Genomic DNA, 22409 nt, shown 5'->3' with positions numbered 1-22409 from the left:
TGGAAAGCCTTCCAAGAAGAGTTGAGGCTATTATAACTGCTAAAGGGGGCCAGCTCTGTAAGTGCATGTATTTGAATACAATGTCATTGCTGTCTCTGTTGGTGCAATGGACAGGTGGCCAAATTTTGAATGCATATTGAGAAGCTTGTAGGAGAGTATCACAGCTCACTCTGTGATGTGAAATGTTTCTGCCCTCGAGTCTTGGGAGCAACTTGTGCATTTTACCTTAACTGACTTAGACAGTCTGAATCTATGATCTTCATCTCCCAGGAAAGTGTATGATTGAAGTCTCATTTTAACGTTATTAACCTTGCAAAGCTTGCAGTCATGACTCTTTACAATGTGTTGTTCCTGAAATATTATACAATGCGCTTCCTTCATCATGTCACAGACAAACAGGCCTTTGATAACCCATTTAAATGCACACATAGACATTCATGCAACTAAATAATTGCCATGTCACTGTGGTATCAAGATGATTCCCACCTCTCATTTTCAGTCTGTCTTTTATTCTTGTGGGGATAAAGTAGAAAATAAAGAACAGAGGTTCAACATTTGATGGATGGCTCTGTGCTACAGTGATGTCTGGTTTTTATGAACCCTGCATCTATGCCTGCCCTCCTATTTTTATCAGTAGAGGCGGTAGGCCACTTCTTCTTTTGTCCCTGCTTGTTTCTCTGGAGACACAGGGGCATCAGGTGCCAGGAGGATGGAAAAAAATCGAAGACTAAGGGCAAAGAGCACTGAAATGTTATTGAACTAAGAGGAGGTCAAAATGGTGAAAAAATCTAAGGCAGATTGTTTATTTTGTCTGTGAATACAAACTCTTTAATGAAAGTTACTGAGTGGTTTGCAAAGTTAGAATAAACTGCTTCAGTACCTGAAGATTTTTTACAATGATTAAAGCAAAGCTGTGTTAAGGTAACAGCAGTAGCAGTGCTGAATTGCTGTGCAATGCTGTTATCTCTTCAGAAAATGATTAATCCATGTTCAGGATGTTTTTTTTTGTCACTTCTGGCTGCTGGTTGATGTTGCTTTAGGGGGAAATTAGAATATGATTATCATCTCTGCAGCCTGAACTCACCCCAAGAATGCTTAGCAACACTAGCATCAAAGTGAAATGTAAATTGGTGACTTGGTTGACAGCTCCCACTCTTGAAATGTGGAGAGAGTGATGAAGTAGATCCACTGACTCTGCTAAGAGTGGCATTTCGTCTTGTTGAGATCTCACACTTCATCCTTGCCCTTTTTCGTCCTTCTCCTGACTATGAAATTAATCTTGACATTTCTATTTGACTTGCTCTTGAGGCCACAATCCCCAGAGATAGTCATGGTTTTAAACTCTGGAAATGGACAATAAATATAAAAGAGTAGTTTTTGTGGAATTGGAAGTGAAGTTTTTGGCTTTTTAATTCTCTGGTATCGACTTCTACATCCACACTGGCCTCAGGTCAGCTGTGGCAGTGGACTGAGGACATTTTCTACGGAGGGACTGATTGGTGGCTGTGTCCTCATTGATTTTTTTCAGGCTTTTATGTGTTACGCACCTGTCTAGGGGTAAGGTACATAACATAATAAAAAGAGAAAAAGGAATGTTCCTTCATGGTCCCCAAACTAACAAACAGGGTCAAAATGAAAATTTATCAATAATTTATTTACGATTACTCAAATAAACCACTTTTACAATGGTTAAAAAAATAATTAATGATACAAACTGAGGAGGTTCTAGTTGCACTCAAAAATAAGATTTATCCAAAAGACTTTATTATCGAAAATACCAACTAAAGTGAGCGATATTTGATAGGATTAACAAAGTTGTCAGAGATACCACCGAGTCAGCCAAAGGCTGACGTATTTCAAAGACCAGCAACCAATCAGCCACGCGTGCCACTGCCGCCAGTCCCCACTCTATCGACCAATCGCAAAGCACCACCTGTGAAGATGACTGGAGATCCACGCACACAACAGACAGCACACTTACACACAAGCACCCAGTACAAAATAAGCTGTACGAATAAATAGAGGACTCACACAAAAACAGCAGATGAACAAAGATCCACGCAACAACAGAGCACTCACTTGGGCAAAAAAGGACAGCCCAGCACAACAGCAATACAGCACTACACTACAATACGGCCAAAGGTGTAACAGTTTGTTACTCAGCTAAAAGCACCCCCAAAAACATGTTTGGCCTTATTCTGGCTTTTAGTGTTAAGTAGCATTTCACACCTTAAAGTCAGTGTGAAGCATCATTGGAAAATAGTCTCTGTAAGTTGGAAAAAAAATTCATTCAGTCTTGTTTGATTCAACTGTCAAAACTTTTGGTTTGATGGCAGATATATCTGTGCGTCATTAGTATCAACAATGATGCAAAACACTGCATATTCATGATGCAACCCAGGGGTGCATGTATAAAGAAAACAAAACTGACCTATCATTGTCGTTCAAAGATGGAAGGATAGATGTAAAATCTAGTATGTATTTGCATATTATAAAGCAGCATTCAGCACAAATTCTAGTTACTTTAAATGAAATTTGGCAACAGTATTCAGCAGTGTCTCACCTTTTCCCTTTTTCTTTGTCTCTCCCTGCAGAATGCAAAAGGATACAATATGAGCATCCCCATGCCTGGGCACCCTGTGAATTTCTCTCAAACCACTCAGTCCCAGGCCCAAAAGGATGTCGAGCAGCTGGAGAAGCTCATTTCAGAACATGATGTGGTCTTTTTGCTGATGGATACGAGGGAGAGCCGCTGGCTGCCGACAGTGATCGCTGCCAGCAAGAGAAAGGTAGGAAGAAACAATGAATTGTGTTCTTGAACGCAACATGGGGCCATTAAATATGCACTTGTACTTCATTATTTAAGAATTAGTGTGAAATATTTTAAGTGTAAAATCTCAATATGCAATGTCGAAGTAAGGACGTGTAAGCATAAAGGTGTAGGGTGTTATCGCTTTCCTGTTTTTATGCCTCTTTTGGGGCATTGTTTTGATATTCACTTTAACTGAATTGTACAGTATCATCCTCTCATTTAAAGCTTTTCAAGCTGTACTATATAAACAACACATTTCAGATGGAGTTACAATGAACAGAGAGAAGGCGATCATGCAGCACTGTTTCTTGGAGTTTGTAAAGCTTTACAGGCCCTGTTTACATTTTGCATTAACTCTGCATTTGGATACCAAGTGACTGTACTGTTGTACTTAACATGCATATTATGCACTCACAATACATCTTCAGTGATGACATTATATTTGAACTCGCTTGCCTGCCTCTTATCCAAACATCAGCCCAAAGCTAAAATCTGCGTTTTCTCCCTCATACTGTTCTAAAACAGTTGCAAACATCTTGGGAGACAGCTCCACTTGAAAAAATTTCATCTGCAGTTCTGTAAGGAGATCCTAAAAACATCCGAACCTGGCATGTAGAGCAGAATTCCCCAGTGGTTAAACTGAAATGGTAGCTCAATTCAAAACAGCAAGTTACAATGTAGTTCTTACATGTTGTTTTTGGACAAGCCAGTTTTAACAACAGGTTCCTTTTGAGAATGACAGGATCCAGCTCCCGTTTGAGAGATGGTTGCCTTTTTTCTTTTTTTGTTGTTTAAATCAATTTAAAAGGGCAAAATGGTACCAAAGGAGGAGATGTTTGAAAGCCAAAAGACAGAGCTGAGATACATAAGGCTGGACACACACTACACAATTTAACTCCTGATGCTGGGAGCATATCCCAAGCAGAGGCTCGCCCCAAACAATTTTTTGTCTGACTAATCTCCAAGTGTGGGGTATCAACATGATTATATACTGCTCTGAAATGGGTCATAACCTCCCAGACCTCGAATCGTAAATATCAAACACACTAGCAAGTCAAAAATGTCAATAGTCATTCGTTTACTTTTGATTAGAAGTCATGTGTGATCACAAAAGATTCTGTGAAATCTTGTGGGGGGGGGGGGGGGGGGTCACTGTGGGGTTGGCCAGTCTACAATTGTGTGGTCTTAAGTGATCTGGCGGTTTGGCTCACTCCTTATGAAAAAAAAATCATATCACGATTTTTTTATGGCCAGATGACGATCTCGATTTTATCACGATTTTTTTTCATTAAATTTCTAAGACAAATTTGCAAGTTAATGACCAGAAAAAACAACCTTTTCTCTAATTTTTCTGTATTTCTTCAGCCCCATCCTGTTGGCCAATGCATTATATGTATATATGTGTGTGTGTGTGTGTAGGTGTGTGTGCGCTTGTGTGTGTGTATGTGTATATATATGAGGTCTTATCCCACAATATATTTAAGTTCAAGGAGCAAAGAGCGAGTAGTAGTAATTACGATTAAACGATTAAACAGATTAAGCAGATCACCAATACATTCTGTTTCTTCAAGATCTGAGATCGTCTTATTGCGCACCCCTACTGTCCCATGTTTTTAACATTGTTTAAGATTTGAAAATTGTCTAATGTTTGGCCAGCCTAACTCAGATTAAGTTCCAATAACGCCATGCCACAAAAATAAAGCCATGCTTTTTGTTTGCTAGCAGAATACCACTGATCATCCCAGTTGACAGGACGGTATTCAGTGCAGGCTAACGTGTGTTGCATACAACCAGTCTGTTCTAGTCTGAATGCAGGTATCCCAGATCACCCCTGTGTGCAGTCTGATCTATGAGAAAGTAAAAGGTTTTTAGTTCACACTGAGGTGCATTCACACAAAGCATTAAGGATTCCCAATGCCCAAAATTGATACAAAATCCCTTTAAATGCATAATCTAAACAGGGTAAAAAGACTGAAATGAGACTTAATATTCAATATAATCGGGCAAAAACAAGAGGCTGTAATTTATTATTAAACAGAAATTGATATGTCCTTGTTTGGACTGCAGCACTTTGGCAGTAGACATTTCTGACTTTATTTCATCTTCTCTCATGATGAACTTCTGTAAGCTGAACTTCTAATTTGAAATATGTTTGACTTCTCCAGGAACCAGAAATAACTGGCAATCATTTTGTCTTTCTGTCAAACCTTCTGTTTGTCAACTTAAATTGTATTTGCTGCCTGACAACTTCAGATTATTAAACATTGTGTCAGGAGCTTGTTAGGCTCCAGTAAAACTGATGTGACTCCGTTATTACCGTATTAGCAGTTGTTGAGGGTTTTGGTGCTTGCTGATTATTTCTTTCTTGATGGCCTGCTCAGCTGAGAGACTATTTTGTCTTTTGTGCTGTGGGGCTATTTCAGACTTCATCACAAATCAACTTCACGATCTCGTCTATTGCTTCTCAGAAACTCTAGATTCTCTTAAAACTGTAAAAACATCTATTAATGTTTCATGTAATTGCTTTTTCAAATGATTCAACTCATTGTAACCTTCTAGTTTTTGTAAGAAAGCAATTAAGTAAATTGAATTTTGCTAAAATGTGCTGTGTGCTGTAGAAAAAAAAACAATTTTTATCACCATAATCATTGCCTTTCACTCTTCCAGCTCGTGGTGAATGCTGCTCTAGGCTTTGACACGTTTGTCGTGATGCGCCATGGCCTGAAGAAACCCCCAGTCAGTCAGAGTGTTTCTGCAGGGACAGACTCCTCTGCTTCCTGTTCCTCTGCTTCTTCCTCATCCTCTACACCAGCTGGCTCTGCGCCCAGCGTCCCAGGATCCTCTCTATTCTCCAACATCCCCGGGCACAAGCTGGGCTGCTACTTCTGCAATGATGTTGTGGCACCAGGAGATGTGAGACAAACACACAAGCATTAACATAGATCTTTACTGGCTTACATAATGTGTTCAAAACAAAAAAAATGCAAAAATGAAGAACCTTTGATAGTAAAGATAGTAGAAGGGAAGCTTTAAGCTCAAAACACACACTGGTGCCACAGCTGTGGGTCATATGGTGCACCTCAGGTACCATCCCAAGCACACAATGACAGCAGCGTGTCAACAGTCAAACTCTAAACCAGCCACTGCTGGGCCAGGTGCTTGATACCAGAGGCAAGAGCCCACTTGGGGCTTGTCTCTCCACCTTACTGGTGAATGAAAAAATAAAAGCAGTGATAGTTCACCAGTAGCCGAGGCCTCCCGCTTATTCTACACTGAGAAATGATGTCGCAGGGTGTTGATTTAGCTAAGTGGGTAGAGCAGGTGCCAAGATGCAGAGGCTATACACCCTGTTCCAAATTATTATGCAAATTATATTTTTCTCTTTATGTCTCTTAATTATGTTTTTCTCAACCATTAGAGCATAATTCAGATTTCATTGGACAAACCTCCCAATGATAACTATTTTTTTATTTAAAAAAAAAACTCAAATGCACTGTTCCAAATTATTAAGCGCAACAGAGTTTCAAAACATTTTATAGATTTTTAAGAACTGAAAATGGTCATTTGTTGAATTTGCTGCATTAGTAGGTCACATTTACTGAAATAAAAAGCTCTTTCAATCAAAAACAACTTAACAGGCCAAGTTACATGTTAACATAGGACCCCTTCTTTGATATCACCTTCACAATCCTTGCATCCATTGAACTTGAGAGTTTTTGGAGAGTTTCTGCTTGAATTTCTTTGCAAGATGTCAGAACAGCCTCCGAAGAGCTGCTGTTTTGATGTGAACTGCCTCCCACCCTCGCAGATCTTTTGCTTGAGGATGCTCCAAAGGTTCTCAATAGGGTTGAGGTAAGGGGAGGATGGGGGCCACACCATGAGTTTCTTTCCTTTCATGCCCATAGCAGCCAATGACACAGAGGTATTCTTTGCAGCATGAGATGGTGCATTGTCATGCATGAAGATAATTTTGCTACGGAAGGCACTGCTCTTCTTTTTGTGCCATGGAAGAAAGTGGTCGTTCAGAAACTCTATATACTTTGCCGAGGTCATTTTCACATCTTCAGGGACCCTAAAGGGGCCTACCAGCTCTCTCTCTCCCCATGATTCCAGCCCAAAACAGGACTCTGCCACCTCCTTGCTGACGTCGCAGCCTTGTTGGGACATGGTGGCCATCCACCAACCATCCACTCTCCACTCCATCCATCTGGACCATCCAGGGTTGCATGGCACTCATCAGTAAACAAGACTGTTTTAGAAAATATGTCTTCATGTATTTCTGGGCCCACTGCAACAATTTCTGCTTGTGAGCATTGGTTAGGGGTGGATGAATAGTAGGTTTATGCACGACTGCAAGCAGTTTGCTGCTTCGTAGTGGCATTTTAGCAGCTGCTCTCTTAATCTGATGAATTTGTCTGGCAGAAACCTTCCTCATTATGCCTTTATCTGCACAAACTTGTCTGTGCTCTGAATCAGCCACAAATTTCTTCACAGTATGATGATCACACATAAGTTTTTGTGAAATATCTAATGTTTCATACCCTGTCCAAGGCATTGCATTATTTGAGGCTTTTCAGCAGCAGAGAGATCCTTTTTCTTTCCCATATTGCTTGAAACCTGTGTCCTGCTTAATAATATGGAATGTCCTTCTTGAGTAGTTTTCCTTTGATTGGGCTCACCTGGCAAACTAACTATCACAGGTGTCTTATATTGATTTCAGTGATCCAAAGAGCCCTGAGACACAATACCATCCAACTGAAAAACAAAATTTTGAATGTTTATGACACTAAAATTCAATTTGCATAATCATTTAGAAGACGGTGTAGTCCTCAGCACAGTGGTTGGAGGATCCATTCCCAGTCTCTGCGCTGTTTGGTGCATGTGTTCCCTCCACTCTTGAATTTCCCTACAGAGAATCAAGATAACATACATAATAATAACACTCTGTGCTTAAATGTGATGTAGAAAGAAAAGGGGATATTACTTCTTAGAGTCACATTTTCTCACCACAGATAATTTGCCTTTATTTATCCCTCACTCTTTTTTTGTTCTGAATAATCTCAGTAGACAATTAACCATTGAAATGTCTGAACCTTGGCCATCAGCTCTAAATATTTCTGTGAATGCCATATGGCATCAGTGTGTTTTTCACAGAAAGTGATGATATTAGCATTTTAATTAGATAGGAACAGCCTGTGCTCACTAAATACTGAATGTCTGATACGGAATTGAAGTTGCCGAGATGGTAAAAATGAAGTTTCAAATAATGCCATGGGGTTCAGATTGGGCTTCTTGTGTTCCCTTTGTTCACTGTCTGTGGACTGAAGGAACATGGAGCAACAGGTGTCAGCCACTAATGTCTTCTGCTCTTATAACAAAGCAAAACAAGCTTAGAATGTATTTTGGTGCAGTGTTTTCTTGTTTATTTAGCCATAAAGCTTACAGACAGTATATATCAGGGTTTTAAACAATAGTCATTGTGTTGCTCTATGCCAACTCAGTTAAATCACTAAGTCAGTCCTTCTGTGTTTCTATCTGGCTGTATGTATACAGACATATGTATACACTAGGTGGTATACTCTATCATGTGTTAGATTAGTTGCTATGTGTTATTTCGTATTTGCTCCCATTTATGAAATTAGTTTGGACTAAAGGCTTTATTGGATTTATTTGGATTTTTATGACTTCATTCAGCCAGGACAGTGGATAGAGTTGTAAAATAGGAGGAGAGAATGAGGAATGACAAGCTTCATTTTGAGGTTATTGCTACTTTCATATTGCACTTTTTGTCTTGCCAATACAGTTACAATGCTTCCCTTCATTAACAGTCAACCAGGGATCGGACTCTGGATCAGCAGTGCACAGTCAGCAGGCCAGGCCTGGCCATGATTGCTGGAGCTCTGGCTGTAGAGATGATGGTGTCCATCCTGCAGCACAGTGAAGGGTAAGTTTATATTATGGTGGTAGCACTACTGGCCAAACACTCACAGTTTAGCGCATAGTAGTTGTATAAGTAATATACTTTCTTTGATTAAACAACTTAAAAACAGCAAAAGATAAGTAGGTTATATTTCAGTCTGTTAAAATGGATGAGAGATTTAAGAGGGAAACAAAAGGAAAGATAACGTGCTTTTGCTGGACACAAAACCGGAATAATCGTATATTTTACAATAGTATAGCTTGGCAGTCTTCTGAGGTTTCCATCATGTCTCACAAATGGATCTACTGATAATCCACGCTCTCATTTTTTCCTGTCTGGACTATTGCAACTCTCTCCTATCAGGTATCAGCCAAAAATCCCTCTCTCGCCTTCAACTGGTTTAAAATGCAGCAGCTAAGCTTCTAAACAGTTTTAACAGACAACATCACATTACCATTACCCTACACACAAACACACACCCACACACATACACACATTCCAGTTAGTGAACCAATCCAGACAGTGAATGGGAAAATTACTGTGTGCAAAGCAAAGGAGTTGCAAAAATCTGCGAGAAATGCCGCACGGAGCAAGTGGTACTCAAAATATTTTGCCAAGGTTGGCAGGTCTGCTAAAATGCTCCTTGCATACCCAGTCATGTTACTGACCTGTTGTCATTTCACCTAATTACAAAATGCTCCACCAGCTGTTATTCATTGGTACCACTTACTTTTCCAGCCTTATGTTGCCTCATTCCCTACTTTTTTGAGATGTTGCTGCCATGAAATTCAAAATGAGCTAATAATTTTTTATGAAATGGTAAAATGTGTCAGTTTCACAATCTGTTATATTGTTTATGTTCTAGTGTGAACAGGAAATGGGTTTATGAGGTTTGTAACTAATTTTATTTTATTTTTATTGATATTTTGGACAGCACCCAAACTTTTTTTGGAATTTGGGTTACACACAAATTACTCATTAAGTTTAATTACTATCAGGAGAACATGAGAACAGTAATGATTGTTGGTGAGGGGCACAAGTCCAGCCTGCCTCATAATTTCTTGCGGCTGCATGCAATAGACACTTGTTTACCTGCAGGGTGAAGCAAATCTATGTCTCTTGTCCACAAGGAAATCATCCTTTTATAAACGATCCCGACACACTGTTAGACAGTTCTGCAAGGTCAGACACTCATCCTTTTGAGCAGGCGGCCCTGACCACCCATGGGTATCTGAGCTCCTTTATTAGAGTTTTATGTTGGTACTAAAGGAGGCTGTGCTTTTGAGGTTATAGTTAGTAATCTTGTGTACTTTTGCTTTTAAAGGAGCTTCACTGCAGCTGAAGTCTTCTTCACCACACATGATATTCTTAATTTGGTTGCGGTACAGCTTCCCAGAATTAGTTGTGCAGAAAACTTTGTGTTTGCCACAAAAGCTTGGTTGCACTTATAATCCCTCTCTCATTTTTGAGCTTTAGAAGCACGAACACTGTGATTCAGTCAGCTTTCAAGTTCATTTGGCAAGCTGTACTAGCCCGATATTTCTGACTCCCCCCCAAAAACACTGATGGGGATATTTTTGTCTATTAAGTGTGTGGTATTGTGCATTTGTGAGTCTTTGTGGAAATGTTTTTGTGTGTGCCTTTTTTGGTGAAAGTCAAACTTAAGTGGCCGCTTCCAAGACCTGATAAGACAGCCATTTTCTTTCAGAGTGTTTTGAGATGTTATAAGCTGTAGCAGCACTTCTCTGCCCATCCTGGATAAAAAGCTTAGGAAGCAGAGAAGGAGAGAAAAAGATGTACTCTCTTTACCTCTGTGGTTGTGTAAGTCTTTTCTTTGCAAGATCTTTTTCTCTCTTACATCTGCCCTCTCTCTGTGTCCTTGTTTTTCACGTATTTATTTTCTGTGTACTCCTCTCTCATAACGCCTGTCTCTCCATCTCTTTATCCCTTTGGAGGACTGTGCACTGGCGTACATTTGACCAACTCCCACTCCAGCCAACTTACTTTGCATTCTCAGTAATAGTTCAGTGTAATACTTAATATTTACATCTTTAGAGCAAATCAATTTACTAACAAGGAAAAGTCTCTTATATTACAAATCCATCTGTCCATACTATATAGAATGTGTAGTGACATCAGTCTATACATCTTATTTATAAAAACATACAGCTAATAGATCAGATGACCTCAGATATCTGTTTGCTTTGGCCCTTGTCATGTAAGTTAACCTCATAGAAGTCTAAGCTCCGTGCTGAGGGTCTCTAGTGATGACCTTTGCCCTCTGAGAGGCTCTCACTTGAAAATATGGCCATTCCCTTCTGTTTATGTCAGAAAATGGGAAGAGGACCTAGACTTACAGAAGAGAAATAGGGGTGCTTTGTATCAGTGTCCAGAGCTTTTCCTTTTATACCAAACACAAAATTACACAATATAACCTTATTCGGAGAATATACTATACTCCTGAATGACTAGAATCAAGCCTGAAAATTCCCAGTTCTGCCCAAGATGAACCCCTGGATACATTCTGATCCTCTGTTCTCTCTGCGCTTAAAAATACCACAGGTACAGTGATTTACCCAGAACCTAGAGTAACTCTTTTGGGTGACGCATCTTATATCAAAAACAGTTAAAGCAAACTGAAATTCATAAGAATGGGTCTCATTACAGCCAACAAAAGCATAGCAATATATTGAAAATGAGGAAAACGTACCTACTTTAAAGAGATGGATTAATGAAGTAGTATCATGTTTATCAAATAAAAAGATAATGTATAATTTAAGGGGCATACCATACATTTTTGGAGACGGATTCTATAACATAACATAGTGGCAACCTGTATTCAAGAGACTAGGGGTGGCTGATCAGCAAGGATAGCTTTGGCCTTCCTTGTGGCTTTGGCTCTATAACTGAGTGAGAGCTCTTCAAAATGTTTCCCTGCAATTTTACCACAGATTCTAACAATTCTATTAAGTCTGTGCTTTTTTTTTTAGCGGGAAAACTCAAACCAGCAGATAACAGAGAAACTTGAAAGAGACTTGATAAAATGAAAAAAACAAACAAAAAAACAACACTTTCATAAAGGATGTGTTTATGTTAAAAATTCTCAACTTCTGAACAGTCCTGTACATAAGTTTTAGACACGTGGGGCCCGATATGCCACAATCGACATTGTGGCAGGTCAAACTCAACACATGTCGACACACGTGCATCGCTTAGCAGCTAAGGCCAAGCTCAGCAGCATTACTTTAGTCCAGGCCTTTCCACCCCCAGCGATATAACCAGAGAGTGTCATCAGTTTTCAGGCCCTTCGGACATCCATGGCAGTGTTAATTTTGGCAGCTATTTTTAATTTTAGTCTTAGTCTTTAGATGAAATGTCTTTTAGTTTTAGTCACATTTTAGTAATTTCTACCCTTTTTAGTTTTAGTCTAGTTTTAGTCGATGAAAACCCAAAACCATTGTAGTCTGGTTTTAGTCCATAAAAAGTCCTCACATCTTAGTCTTTGCTTTTTGTCTGAGCATTTGTTCTCCTGCCTAAATCTGGTAGTGTGTTCTATGCACCCTGCCAAACCTGGGGTCCCTGCTTTCTACCGCTAAGAGGCAAAAGAGATACAGATGCATTGTTTTTTGACAGATTTGCCCACAGTGAGGAAATATCATGGATTTTAAATGTCCGACAAAAACTAAATAACATTTCACTCTAGTTTTGGTCATCTTGATGAAAACTAAACTAACTTTTTGTCAGTTTTAGTCATCACAGACGTATTTTGTCTTAGTCTAGTTGTTGTCATGGAAAAGGCTGACGCTAGACATTGTTAATCATAGTTTTAGTCGACAAAAATAACCGATCCACAGCATGACCAGGGGCTTGCTGCAACCCCACTACCCACCTGAACAGCAGGTTAGGCCATGCTTACTCACCTCTTCCACCCCTTACTCTGCCCTGAAGGTGTCGACATTATTTTATTGCCCAAGAGATAATTTCCCCATACACCTGGTAACATGCAAGGACATCCAGAACATGACTAGGTTTGTGTCAATCCTCGGCCCCCCCAATAGTGCTCTCAGGCAGGCTTACTTACACCCCTTAATTCAGCCTAAATTTTTGGACCAAACGCCTCAAAGTTCTGCACAGTACTGTACATGTTTATACACAGGTGGACTTTAGCGCAAACTTTATCTGGGTTCATTTTCAAAAGTGCTTAAAGTAAAGTAGGTAGTGTAAACCATGATGGGAAACTGAAATTCAGTAAGACTGCATTTGTTAGACACAAAGAGTGTTTATCAGTTATGTCAGGGCAGACAAGTGGAGTGTCAATTAAAATATCTTCTTAAGTAAATTCTCCTATGTGACAAAGTGTTTAATTATGCAAGATAGAGAGACTGCAAGATTTTTTTCTCTCCTTTTTCTAAAATTAATTCAAGTTTCATTGATATGTTTGACGGAAACATCCTGCCAGTGTTAATCAGGCTGTGAGTCATACGCCAAAATGCAAATGTCAAATGAAAATGTGTCAGATGTATACTTCCTCTCTGTCCTTCTCTTCATCCTCAGGGGCTATGCAGTGGCCAGTAGCAGTGATGACAGAATGAATGAGCCTCCCACCTCTCTGGGTCTGGTGCCACATCAGGTCAGCCATGAACAAAAACACGAACTCACACATCTTTTAAACTGAGATCTGACCATTCATCTTACTGTTTGCCATGTCCCTTTATTGGATTAGCCATTAACATAAAAACATGTGCAATTACACACCTGAATTTTCAAAGTGGCCTCTTTCTTATGTTCTAGTACACTGCTTTTAATGGGTTACTTTAAAGCCTGCCTTTTGTAGTTCAGATGCCAGCTTTTTAAATCAACATCAATTTGTCTTTTAGATGGATGCCACTCTATTTAGAATAAAGTTCATATATAAGGCTTAAAGCCACGTGTTTATCAGTAAGACTAAATCCTTTATGCTGTAATTGTAGTTTAGTGAAATGAAATGTTTCTTTTTTTCAACTTTCAGAAAGGTGTCAATTTAATTGTATGAATATGTTCATTGAGAAGGCTATAGTCTATGTGAGTGTTGAGTTGTTTTGCATTATATTTTTCCTAATATTTGTCTCACTCTTGTTTTTAAAAGTCAGGGCACTGGGAACTCCTCTCAATATCTTACTGAAATATCAAAAATAGGCGTTTATTTATTTGACTATTTACTTTATTTAGCCTTTTGAAGAGGCTTCATCTTTTCAGTCTGGTGTGTTTAGGACTATCAGACAAGCCAGTGGTATTTCAACACAGCTTAAACCCACCATTTATTCCCAATATTAAAACCAGTCCAAGGCTATTTACATATCAGAGAAGAAAGGAAGGAGGAAAGGAACCTTACATTGCCTATCACTCTTAACAGATCACACTGACTGATATCGACTGCAAAACACCTGATCAGGACATCCCTAATTACAGTTGCCTTTAGTGATGCACTGATTGTAAAAATCAGGGCCGTTGCCAATACTGATGTTCAGAATAACAATTTGGTCTTTACTGAAAATTTTTATCAAATGTTTTTGTTCCATTTTTCTGATTCTTAACTTTTTCACAGGGACCAAAATTATTTTTTTATTATTGAACAAATGTACAATTGTACTCTTTATTACTTCAGAGGGGGCAAATTCAATCACATAAATCCATCATACAACTTTCTCATAAGCTTATTTCAATGAAATACCTTTTGGAAAACTAACCTTAGTCATAACCTTTTACCCAGCCTTAGCTCAGAGTCTACTTCTCGGTTAGATGCATGTTTTATCTACAAAGATTGGCATCTCAGCCTTGTTGCAGCAGAGTCTGTTTCTCTTCTTTAATGAGAAGCAGCCCTGTCTCCAGCAGTGGTGGCACACATGCCAATCAGGTGTTTGTCAAGCTGCGCTCATTGGCTTTATCATCCTCATCAAAGTGGTGGTGTTTTTACCAGGATCTAATAGGGTCATTTGCTAACAGCCTCTAATATAGTGGTCTTTGTTGTTTTAATGCCATGATCAGTGGCTACTTCTTCCTTGTGTTAAAGAAATTTCAGGGCTCTTACTGAGGGGATCACGTCAGCAACCGATAAATGTGATGCACTGACTTGTCAGCACATCTGTTTCCAACACAGCTGATCTGGAGGATGTGCACAACAAAAGCTTTTCAGACCTTTGTTTGTCATTATCGTTATTATATATTTGCATTATCTCTCACAACAACACGCAATAAAGATTTGTCCATTTTTTATATTTGACGTATATTGGCTACTGCCATCAGCAGCTGTCACATTATTTGCCGATTGGATGATGACCATTAATAGGACAACCATTGGCCAACTCCAAATCCTAAATCTTCTCTAATGCCCATACAGTATTATTGATGTATTTCTAATTTCTTAAGAGCGAAACTGCTGTGAAACAGTCAAGAAATAAGATCTTCTCTCTCTGTATCACCGCTCTGATTTAGCAACAGGACATCAGCACTTGCTCTTATTTCTAGGCCCATCCTTGCCAGTTCTCTGTCCATTCAAGGTATCTTAGGGTTGAAACATAAATGTATGTATCTGTTTTTTCTTAAAAATGTTGGTACTTTCAGCACTATCAAATGTGAAAACTAGAATGGCCGTCTGAGGCGGCAGACCCACGCCTAAGCAGCGCCACTGAGGAACTTGCGCTCCCATTGATTACTATGGTGTTCAAAATTTCGAAGTCCGAGAAAAACCGAATGGATGCGCGGATCATCACCAAAATCTAATCGATTCTTCCCTGTCACTATCCCAATATTCCCTGAAAGTTTGGTGATGATCCAACTTTCTGTTCTGGAGTTATCTTGTACACGTACAAACAAACAAACGAACAAACAAAGATACGGAACCCTTGTTATTACCCTGCCGATTTCATCGGCGTGGGTAATAACATATCATTTAAAGCATGTGACACCAAAAAGTACTGAAAAAAATCAAAGTTCTGAAAATTTTTGACAACCATACCCCTAATTGCCAGCAAGTTCCCAATGCTTCACTGACTTGATTTGAAGGTATATGTTAAAATTATCTTGAAGCATGTCCTTTATCTTTAATGTAGGCGTCAGTCTGCATCTTATGTATAGAAATGGTATCTTGAGGGTCAAATGCGGATTCTCTGGACTGACAATAAATCCAGGTGTTGAGGTCCTGTGCTGACCAGATAACAGTCTGGGGGGACAGGGCAGTTGGATGTACTTCCAGATCTTGGGAAACAGCTCCAAAGGCAGATTATAGTTGTGGAATGAAGATTCAAATCATAGACAGTCTGATTAATATTTCTGCAGACAGCATGCCAACTCCGCGCTCTATCAAAACTTGCATCATGTGTGACATTATATTATGTAATTAAATGGCAAATCTAACTGCGAACGTTCATTTTGGCTAGCCTGAGGCGCACCTGTTAGATGAAACTGTCATCTAATCAGCATCTCCATTTGATTCACTCTCAGCTAAATCGATTTTCTTGGAAGAAGACATTCTCAGTAGTTCAAGAGAAATGAGCTTTTGGTGTGGAAAAACTGATTAATTTCTGTTTGCACAATAGGAGCAAGAAGTAAAGTGTTGCATTTATATTTTTGTTCAGAGTAAATAAAAGTCAAGCATCTCTGAAGGAAACAGAAGTGAGAAAGGGATGCTGAGGAGATGGTAGCAGCTTATTGTTTTTTTGTTACTGAAATAGAACTGCGCTCCTGGTTGTGAAACCCTCACTGACACTCTAAAAGCAGAGCAGCCAAAGGTAACATTATATAAGTTCCAGGTTCATGTTTTAAAGCATTCAGTCAGATCTTGCTGAAATAGAGTGGTGTGTTGAGTGTGTTTGGCCTTCTTCTCTTCTTTCTTTGCATTTTAACAGTTTGCATATGTCATATATCTTTCTGCTTTTATACTATTTTTATTTAACCTTTACTTATGTAGATGTAGACCTGTTAAGATCAAGACCTCTTTCAGTTCTATAAACACATGGGCGTATATCAAAATTCGCCATATTTTACTCAGTCGGACTGGTTCATTCAAAGTTTACAAATACTAGCATAGCAACATAGCCACATTGGAGGGGGCAGGCACAAAACATTGAGTCCTGCTGCTGGCCAGCCTCCAGAAAATCTGCAAATCGGAGGAAAGCAGGTCTGTGGAGCGGGGGGTGTTAAAGAGACAGCAGCAAAAACAAAGCGTTTCAGACAGAGGTTAAAATAAGGGTTTTTCAGAACGCCAGTGTGAGAAACATGAGTTTTTTGAGCTGTAAACCATGTAAAGCTCCTATATGGGTATCAGAGAGATGTGTAAAGCCTTGATAAAAAGGCATAATACCCCCACTTTAAGTATACAAACCCTTTGCAAAAACACTTGAAATTTAGCTCAGTTTCCTCCCATTTCTTAAGAGCGAAACCAGTGTTAATTTTGGCAGCTATTTTTAATTGTAATCTTAGTTTTAGTCTTTAGATGAAATGTCTTTTAGTTTAAGTCACATTTTAGTCATTTTATCCCTTTTAGTTTTAGTCTGGTTTTAGTTGATAAAAACTTAAAACATTTGAGGTTAGTTTTAGTCCATAAAAAGTCCTCACATTTTAGTCTTACTTTTAGCCAAACATTTATTTTCTTACCTAGATCTGGAACCAAATCATGGTAGTTTGTTCTATGCACTCTGCATAGAGCCTGGGGTCCCTGCTTTCTACAGCTGAGAGGCAAAATAGCTGCAGCTGCATTGTTTTTTGACAGATTTACCCACAGTGGAGAAATATCATGGATTTTGAATGTCCGACGAAAACTACATTACATTTTAGTCATCCTGACGAAAACTTAACTTAGTTTTTGTCAGTTTTAGTCATCACAGATCTATTTTTGTTAGTCCTAGTCTAGTTTTTGTCATGGAAAAAAAGGCTGTCGATGAATATTTTTAGTCATAGTTTTAGTCAATGAAATTAACACTGTAGACAATGCAACAGAGCAAAAGAGGCCATGAGGTCAAAAGAACTGCCCGCAAAGCTCAGAGACAGGACGCTTGACTTTTTACATGGAGTGTTTTAACAAACTCCAGGTAGGCTTTCATGCGTTTTTCGCTGAGTAGAGGCTTCCATCTAGCCCAGCGTAACTCAACTCTGCTCAACCAAAGAGCCAAATTGTTGAAAAATGCCTTTGCAAGAGCCTTGTAAGTGGTGAAAGTGGCAAAAATTGGTTAAAGTGGCATTGAAAATAAGTTAAAGGTCGCAACAAATGGTTAGAAATTGGCAAAATGGGTGAAAATGGGTGAAAAGGGGCAAAGTCAACATAAAATGGTAAAACTGGGTAAAAAGTGAAAAAAAATGGGGAGCACAATTTGCAAAAAAAAAAAAAAAAAAAAAAACGGATGGAAAGTTACCAAAAAATTAGATAAGGTAGGGTTTGAAAGGGGGAAAAATGGGCAAAAAGCAGCAGAGAGTAGCAAAAATGGGGGAAAGAGTGGTGCTCAATGGCAAAAGCAGCTTCAGTGGGCAGAATGTGGCAACAAAAAGAGAAAAAATTGCAATTAGCACAAAGCAGGGTGAAAGAGGGAGAAAAACTGGTGAAAAAGTGGCAAATACGGGATAAAAGTAGCAAAATTAGTGGAAAAAGAAGGCTTAAAGCAGTAAAAATAGATTAAGCATGGCAAAAAAATTACAAATAAGGGCCATGGAAATATACAGATAAAAAAATTAAGGTTGATAATTAAAGCCAACTGTATAATTGTTGGAAACAAACCAATTAATCTGACTTGCAGTGGATGATATCTGAGGTCAGAGTTTCCATTTTTTAAGGTTTTTCCTGGGAATGATATTTCAGCGTTATCACTACACAATCTCTAGAGCTTTAAGGCCTCTGCATACTGAGCCCATTTTATCTGTCTGAATTTTTCAAATGTTAAACAAGAATATCAATCTCATATTTTTCTTAGTATGTTTGTACACTGATGTTAAAACTTTAGTCTGCTATTATTTTTCATAGCCTGTTCAAATTTATGCAAGTTTTCGCATCAGTCCAGGTAATTTTGATCGGGAATTGATGATTCAGATGAGTGCCTGCTGCTTCCTTCTCTCTCTCCCTCTCTTGCAGTGAAAACCCACTTTAAACACTTTGGTTTGCCCGTGTACGATGTGGATATCAACTATGGAAAAATAGCAGATAAAGGCATCAGTTTGTTCTCACAGCCCCCTAACAGAGACTGATGTAAATTTAAAAGTTGCTCTCCATGTCTTCAACTCAGCGCAGCTGTGACATACGAGCTGGTGTCATATGATGATCTCTGTCAGGATGTTTGGATCCAGAGTGGCAATCCTGTCTCTGAGCTCTGCAGGTAGTTTATTTGACCTCATGGCTTGGTTTTTGCTCTGATGTGTCACCTCTTCTATAGAGAACTGTGTGCCTTTCCAAATCATGTCCAATCAGTTTAATTTACCACAGGTGGACTCCAATTAAGGTGTAGATACATCTCAGTAATGATAAAAAATGGGAGAAACCTGAGCTAAGTTTCAAGTGTTGTTGCAAAAGGTCTGAATACTTGTGTTAACAGGATACATTAAATCTAGCAGTTGCAGCTTTGCTCTGCTGCAGTTCATGTCAGCAAAGTCATATGAACACATGAAGGTGTAAAACCTGCCAATCCTAAACATTATATACACTCATTCAGATTTTATGTCTCAGTTATTTATCACAGTTTGTCAACAAGTTAGGCAAAGGAAGGGGCTGAATATCAAAGCTGAAGGAGACTGGATTTCTTGGGTTTCTTCAGTTGTTTTGCCATGATGCCTAAGAACAAACAGAATTAGCAGCTTTGCCAAGCTTTCCTCTGAAGCAGAGAACAAAACAACACAAATGTGCTTTGACTGTTTGTGTTGCGGTGTCCGTTTATGCACAGAAATTCGGTGTGAAATGCATCCCATCATAGTCCATCCTCCGCAGTATGCCTTTGTAAGCTGAATCAACACCTCCGACTGTGTAAACAACAGCTACAACATGAATAATAGGACTGACAAAGATGCAATTTATTACACATTTGTTGATTTGCATCACATAACAGTAGACAAGAGTTTCCTTTATCCTCATATTGATCAATGCTGTCTAACACCAACAATTCAACAAAGAAGAACAGAACATTCTTAAATTCTTAAGAAAAACATCATACTGGAAATAATCAGATAGGCAAGCCAGAGATCTCTGCATTGTGAAAATGAAGTCAAGTCTTTCTTATACAAGACATGCTGCAGAGACAAAAGTTGTCAGTATTAAAATCAAGTCGTATCAAAGTCAGATTCAGACTGAGGGTGCCTGAAAGCAGATCGTTTCAGTCAGAATTTATTCTTTTAAAGCAAAACTCAGTGCTCATTACTAAAAAATAATGAGTGATCTGGCTTCAGAAAACTTCAGACAGGTGTCTTGGTAAAAAATATAAACTTTAGTTGGGTGTTTGTTATGTGTACCAGTTCTTGTCTGCAGGTTTGTCTTTTGGTGGCATATTTTAGTGTCTTGTCCATGACTGTTTGTGTGTTTTTAGCAGGATTTGTGTGATCATTTTTTGGAGGAGATTTAGAGTTGTCTGCCTGATATTTTACTTGCACATGCTCTCAACATAACTGCTTAGAAGTTGTGCTTACAGAAATAGTTTATTCAGTGCCCATAGAAAGTATTCACCCCATTGGTATCTTGGATGTCATTCACCTTGTTATCTTTAAACCATTTCTGTGTAGCTTTCGCTGTATGCTTCAGGTCATTGTCTTGCTAGAAAATAAATCTGAACCAAAAGTGTTGTTCTCTTGCAGATTGAATAAGATTGTCCTGTAGGAATTTCCAATATTTTGTGGCATTCATTTTACCGCCTACATTTACAAGCTTTAAAGAACCAGCTGCCGAGACGAACCCCCGCAGCATGATGCTGCCACCACTATGCTTCACAGTGGGGATAGTGTGTTTGTGGTGCTGTGCAGTGTTTTGTGTCCACCATAGTGTCTTGTCTGATGGCCAGAAAGCACCTTTTTGGTCTCCTCAAACAAAAAACCTTTCTTCCACTTGACCTTGGAGTATCCCACATGCCTTTTGGTGAACTCTCGTCAAGATTTGATATGTGTTTTCTCAACAGTTGCTTTCTCTTTCCCACTCTCCCATAAAGCTTTGAAGCTTTGTTCTTAAGACTAAAGACTGTTTCTTTGTTTTTCTTTAAACTTTTGAAGCACTTTAGTTTAAGGTCTGAACTACATTTATATAATGTCATTATTATCAGTATCGGCTGAAGTTAATTTTGAATATCTGGTTATCTGAGGGAGTACATTTGTACTTTGGCAGCTGCTGGGCCCCATTTCTCACAGGGATCTCTTCTTCCTCCTCAGCAGAAAAAGTTTCCATAAACAACAGCAATAACAGCATAACAGATCCCCAAAGTGTAGACTCTAAATATGCAACAATGACTCAAGAAGAGAAAAACATCATCTGTAAAAGGTGAACATAAATATTCTCAGTTGACCAAAACCTAAAGGACCACCTTTCATTCAAATCCTGATGAGCTTATAGAACTGATAATAATACACTATACTGGGAGGGGTCATCAAATGAAAGAGAACCAGGTATGCGGCAAGCTGAGCTGTGCCCTTTTGCTCACTGAATGTCGCCACACACTCCAATATCTCAGCACCTCCATTTGCATCATCATCAGTATTCATCACCCTGGGTTATCTGAATTTCTGCCACTTACTTGACATCTCTGCTGCTTGTGGTATTTGGACTAGATAATCTAGAGGAAAGCAGGAATGCAAAATAGACTGCAGGTGACTGTGTGTGTGTGTGTGTGTGGGGGGGGGGGGTTTGTGTGTGTGTGTGTGTGTGTGTGTGTGTGTGTTTAGGTGGAGAGAGACGGTGAGGATGAGGTGACAAGATAATGACCTGAGATGCAGGGTGAATTATATGCATAAGGGTGTTGTTGCCATTTCTGTGTATGATTGTGATTGTTTGTCCATTTTCAGTATTAATGATGCTGGCAGGCTTGTTCCTCCAGTAATGACTGTTTAAACACTAACACAGAGAAGTTTGATTTTGCAGGAATATTTTTTATGGTGCCACAGTGACAACCTGTGGTTGGTCAGTGAAACTTCATGATGTCTTATTTATTTACTAGTGACTGAAAAATGTGATTTCCAACTTTGATTTGCTGTTATAATTTGTTGCTATACTTTATTGCTATTGTATATACTTTATACAGAAATATACTGCCCTCCCAACACTTGAAACTTTCCGGGCTTCATTGCTTTAACCCTCAAAGCAGCACTTTTTTTGATTTTTCTGCTTCTTCTCAGGCAGTTTATGTACAAGTTAATGCAGGTGTATGTGGATGTTTAAAACATTTTTATCTAAAGTGATACTGTGTATGAATTAAGGTGTATTTGAATGAAGAGTGATGTATGCAGGGTTGTGAAAAAGTATTTGACCCCTACCCTTTCCTGATTTATTGTTTATTTTTTGCATATTTGTCACACTTTCAGATCATCAAACAAATTTAAATATTAGACAAAGGTAACCCCCCACCCCCCACACACACACCCTTAAATCATGAATTAACTGTCATCAACCACATTTTTTGGAAAACTGAGTTTTTCACTTGCCACGCCAAGGCCTGATTACTATCAGACCTGTTGAATGAAGAAATCCCG

General features: G+C 38.9%; 1 protein-coding gene across 2 annotated transcripts in view; it reads left to right on the top strand.

The window, feature by feature from the left end:
- Window positions 1–22409, top strand: part of atg7 (ATG7 autophagy related 7 homolog (S. cerevisiae)) — a 112683-nt gene that overhangs the window by 30579 nt on the left and 59695 nt on the right. For both annotated transcript variants that reach the window (XM_041783378.1, XM_041783379.1), the window contains exons 13-16: window positions 2595–2789; window positions 5480–5725; window positions 8641–8756; window positions 13287–13362. In XM_041783378.1, coding sequence (XP_041639312.1) covers window positions 2595–2789; window positions 5480–5725; window positions 8641–8756; window positions 13287–13362 — 633 coding nt within the window. The remainder of the gene's footprint in view (window positions 1–2594; window positions 2790–5479; window positions 5726–8640; window positions 8757–13286; window positions 13363–22409) is intronic.

This window comes from Cheilinus undulatus, linkage group 3, assembly GCF_018320785.1.
Source record: "Cheilinus undulatus linkage group 3, ASM1832078v1, whole genome shotgun sequence".
Lineage (NCBI taxonomy): Eukaryota > Metazoa > Chordata > Actinopteri > Labriformes > Labridae > Cheilinus > Cheilinus undulatus.
This window is presented reverse-complemented; position numbering and strand designations above follow the sequence as displayed.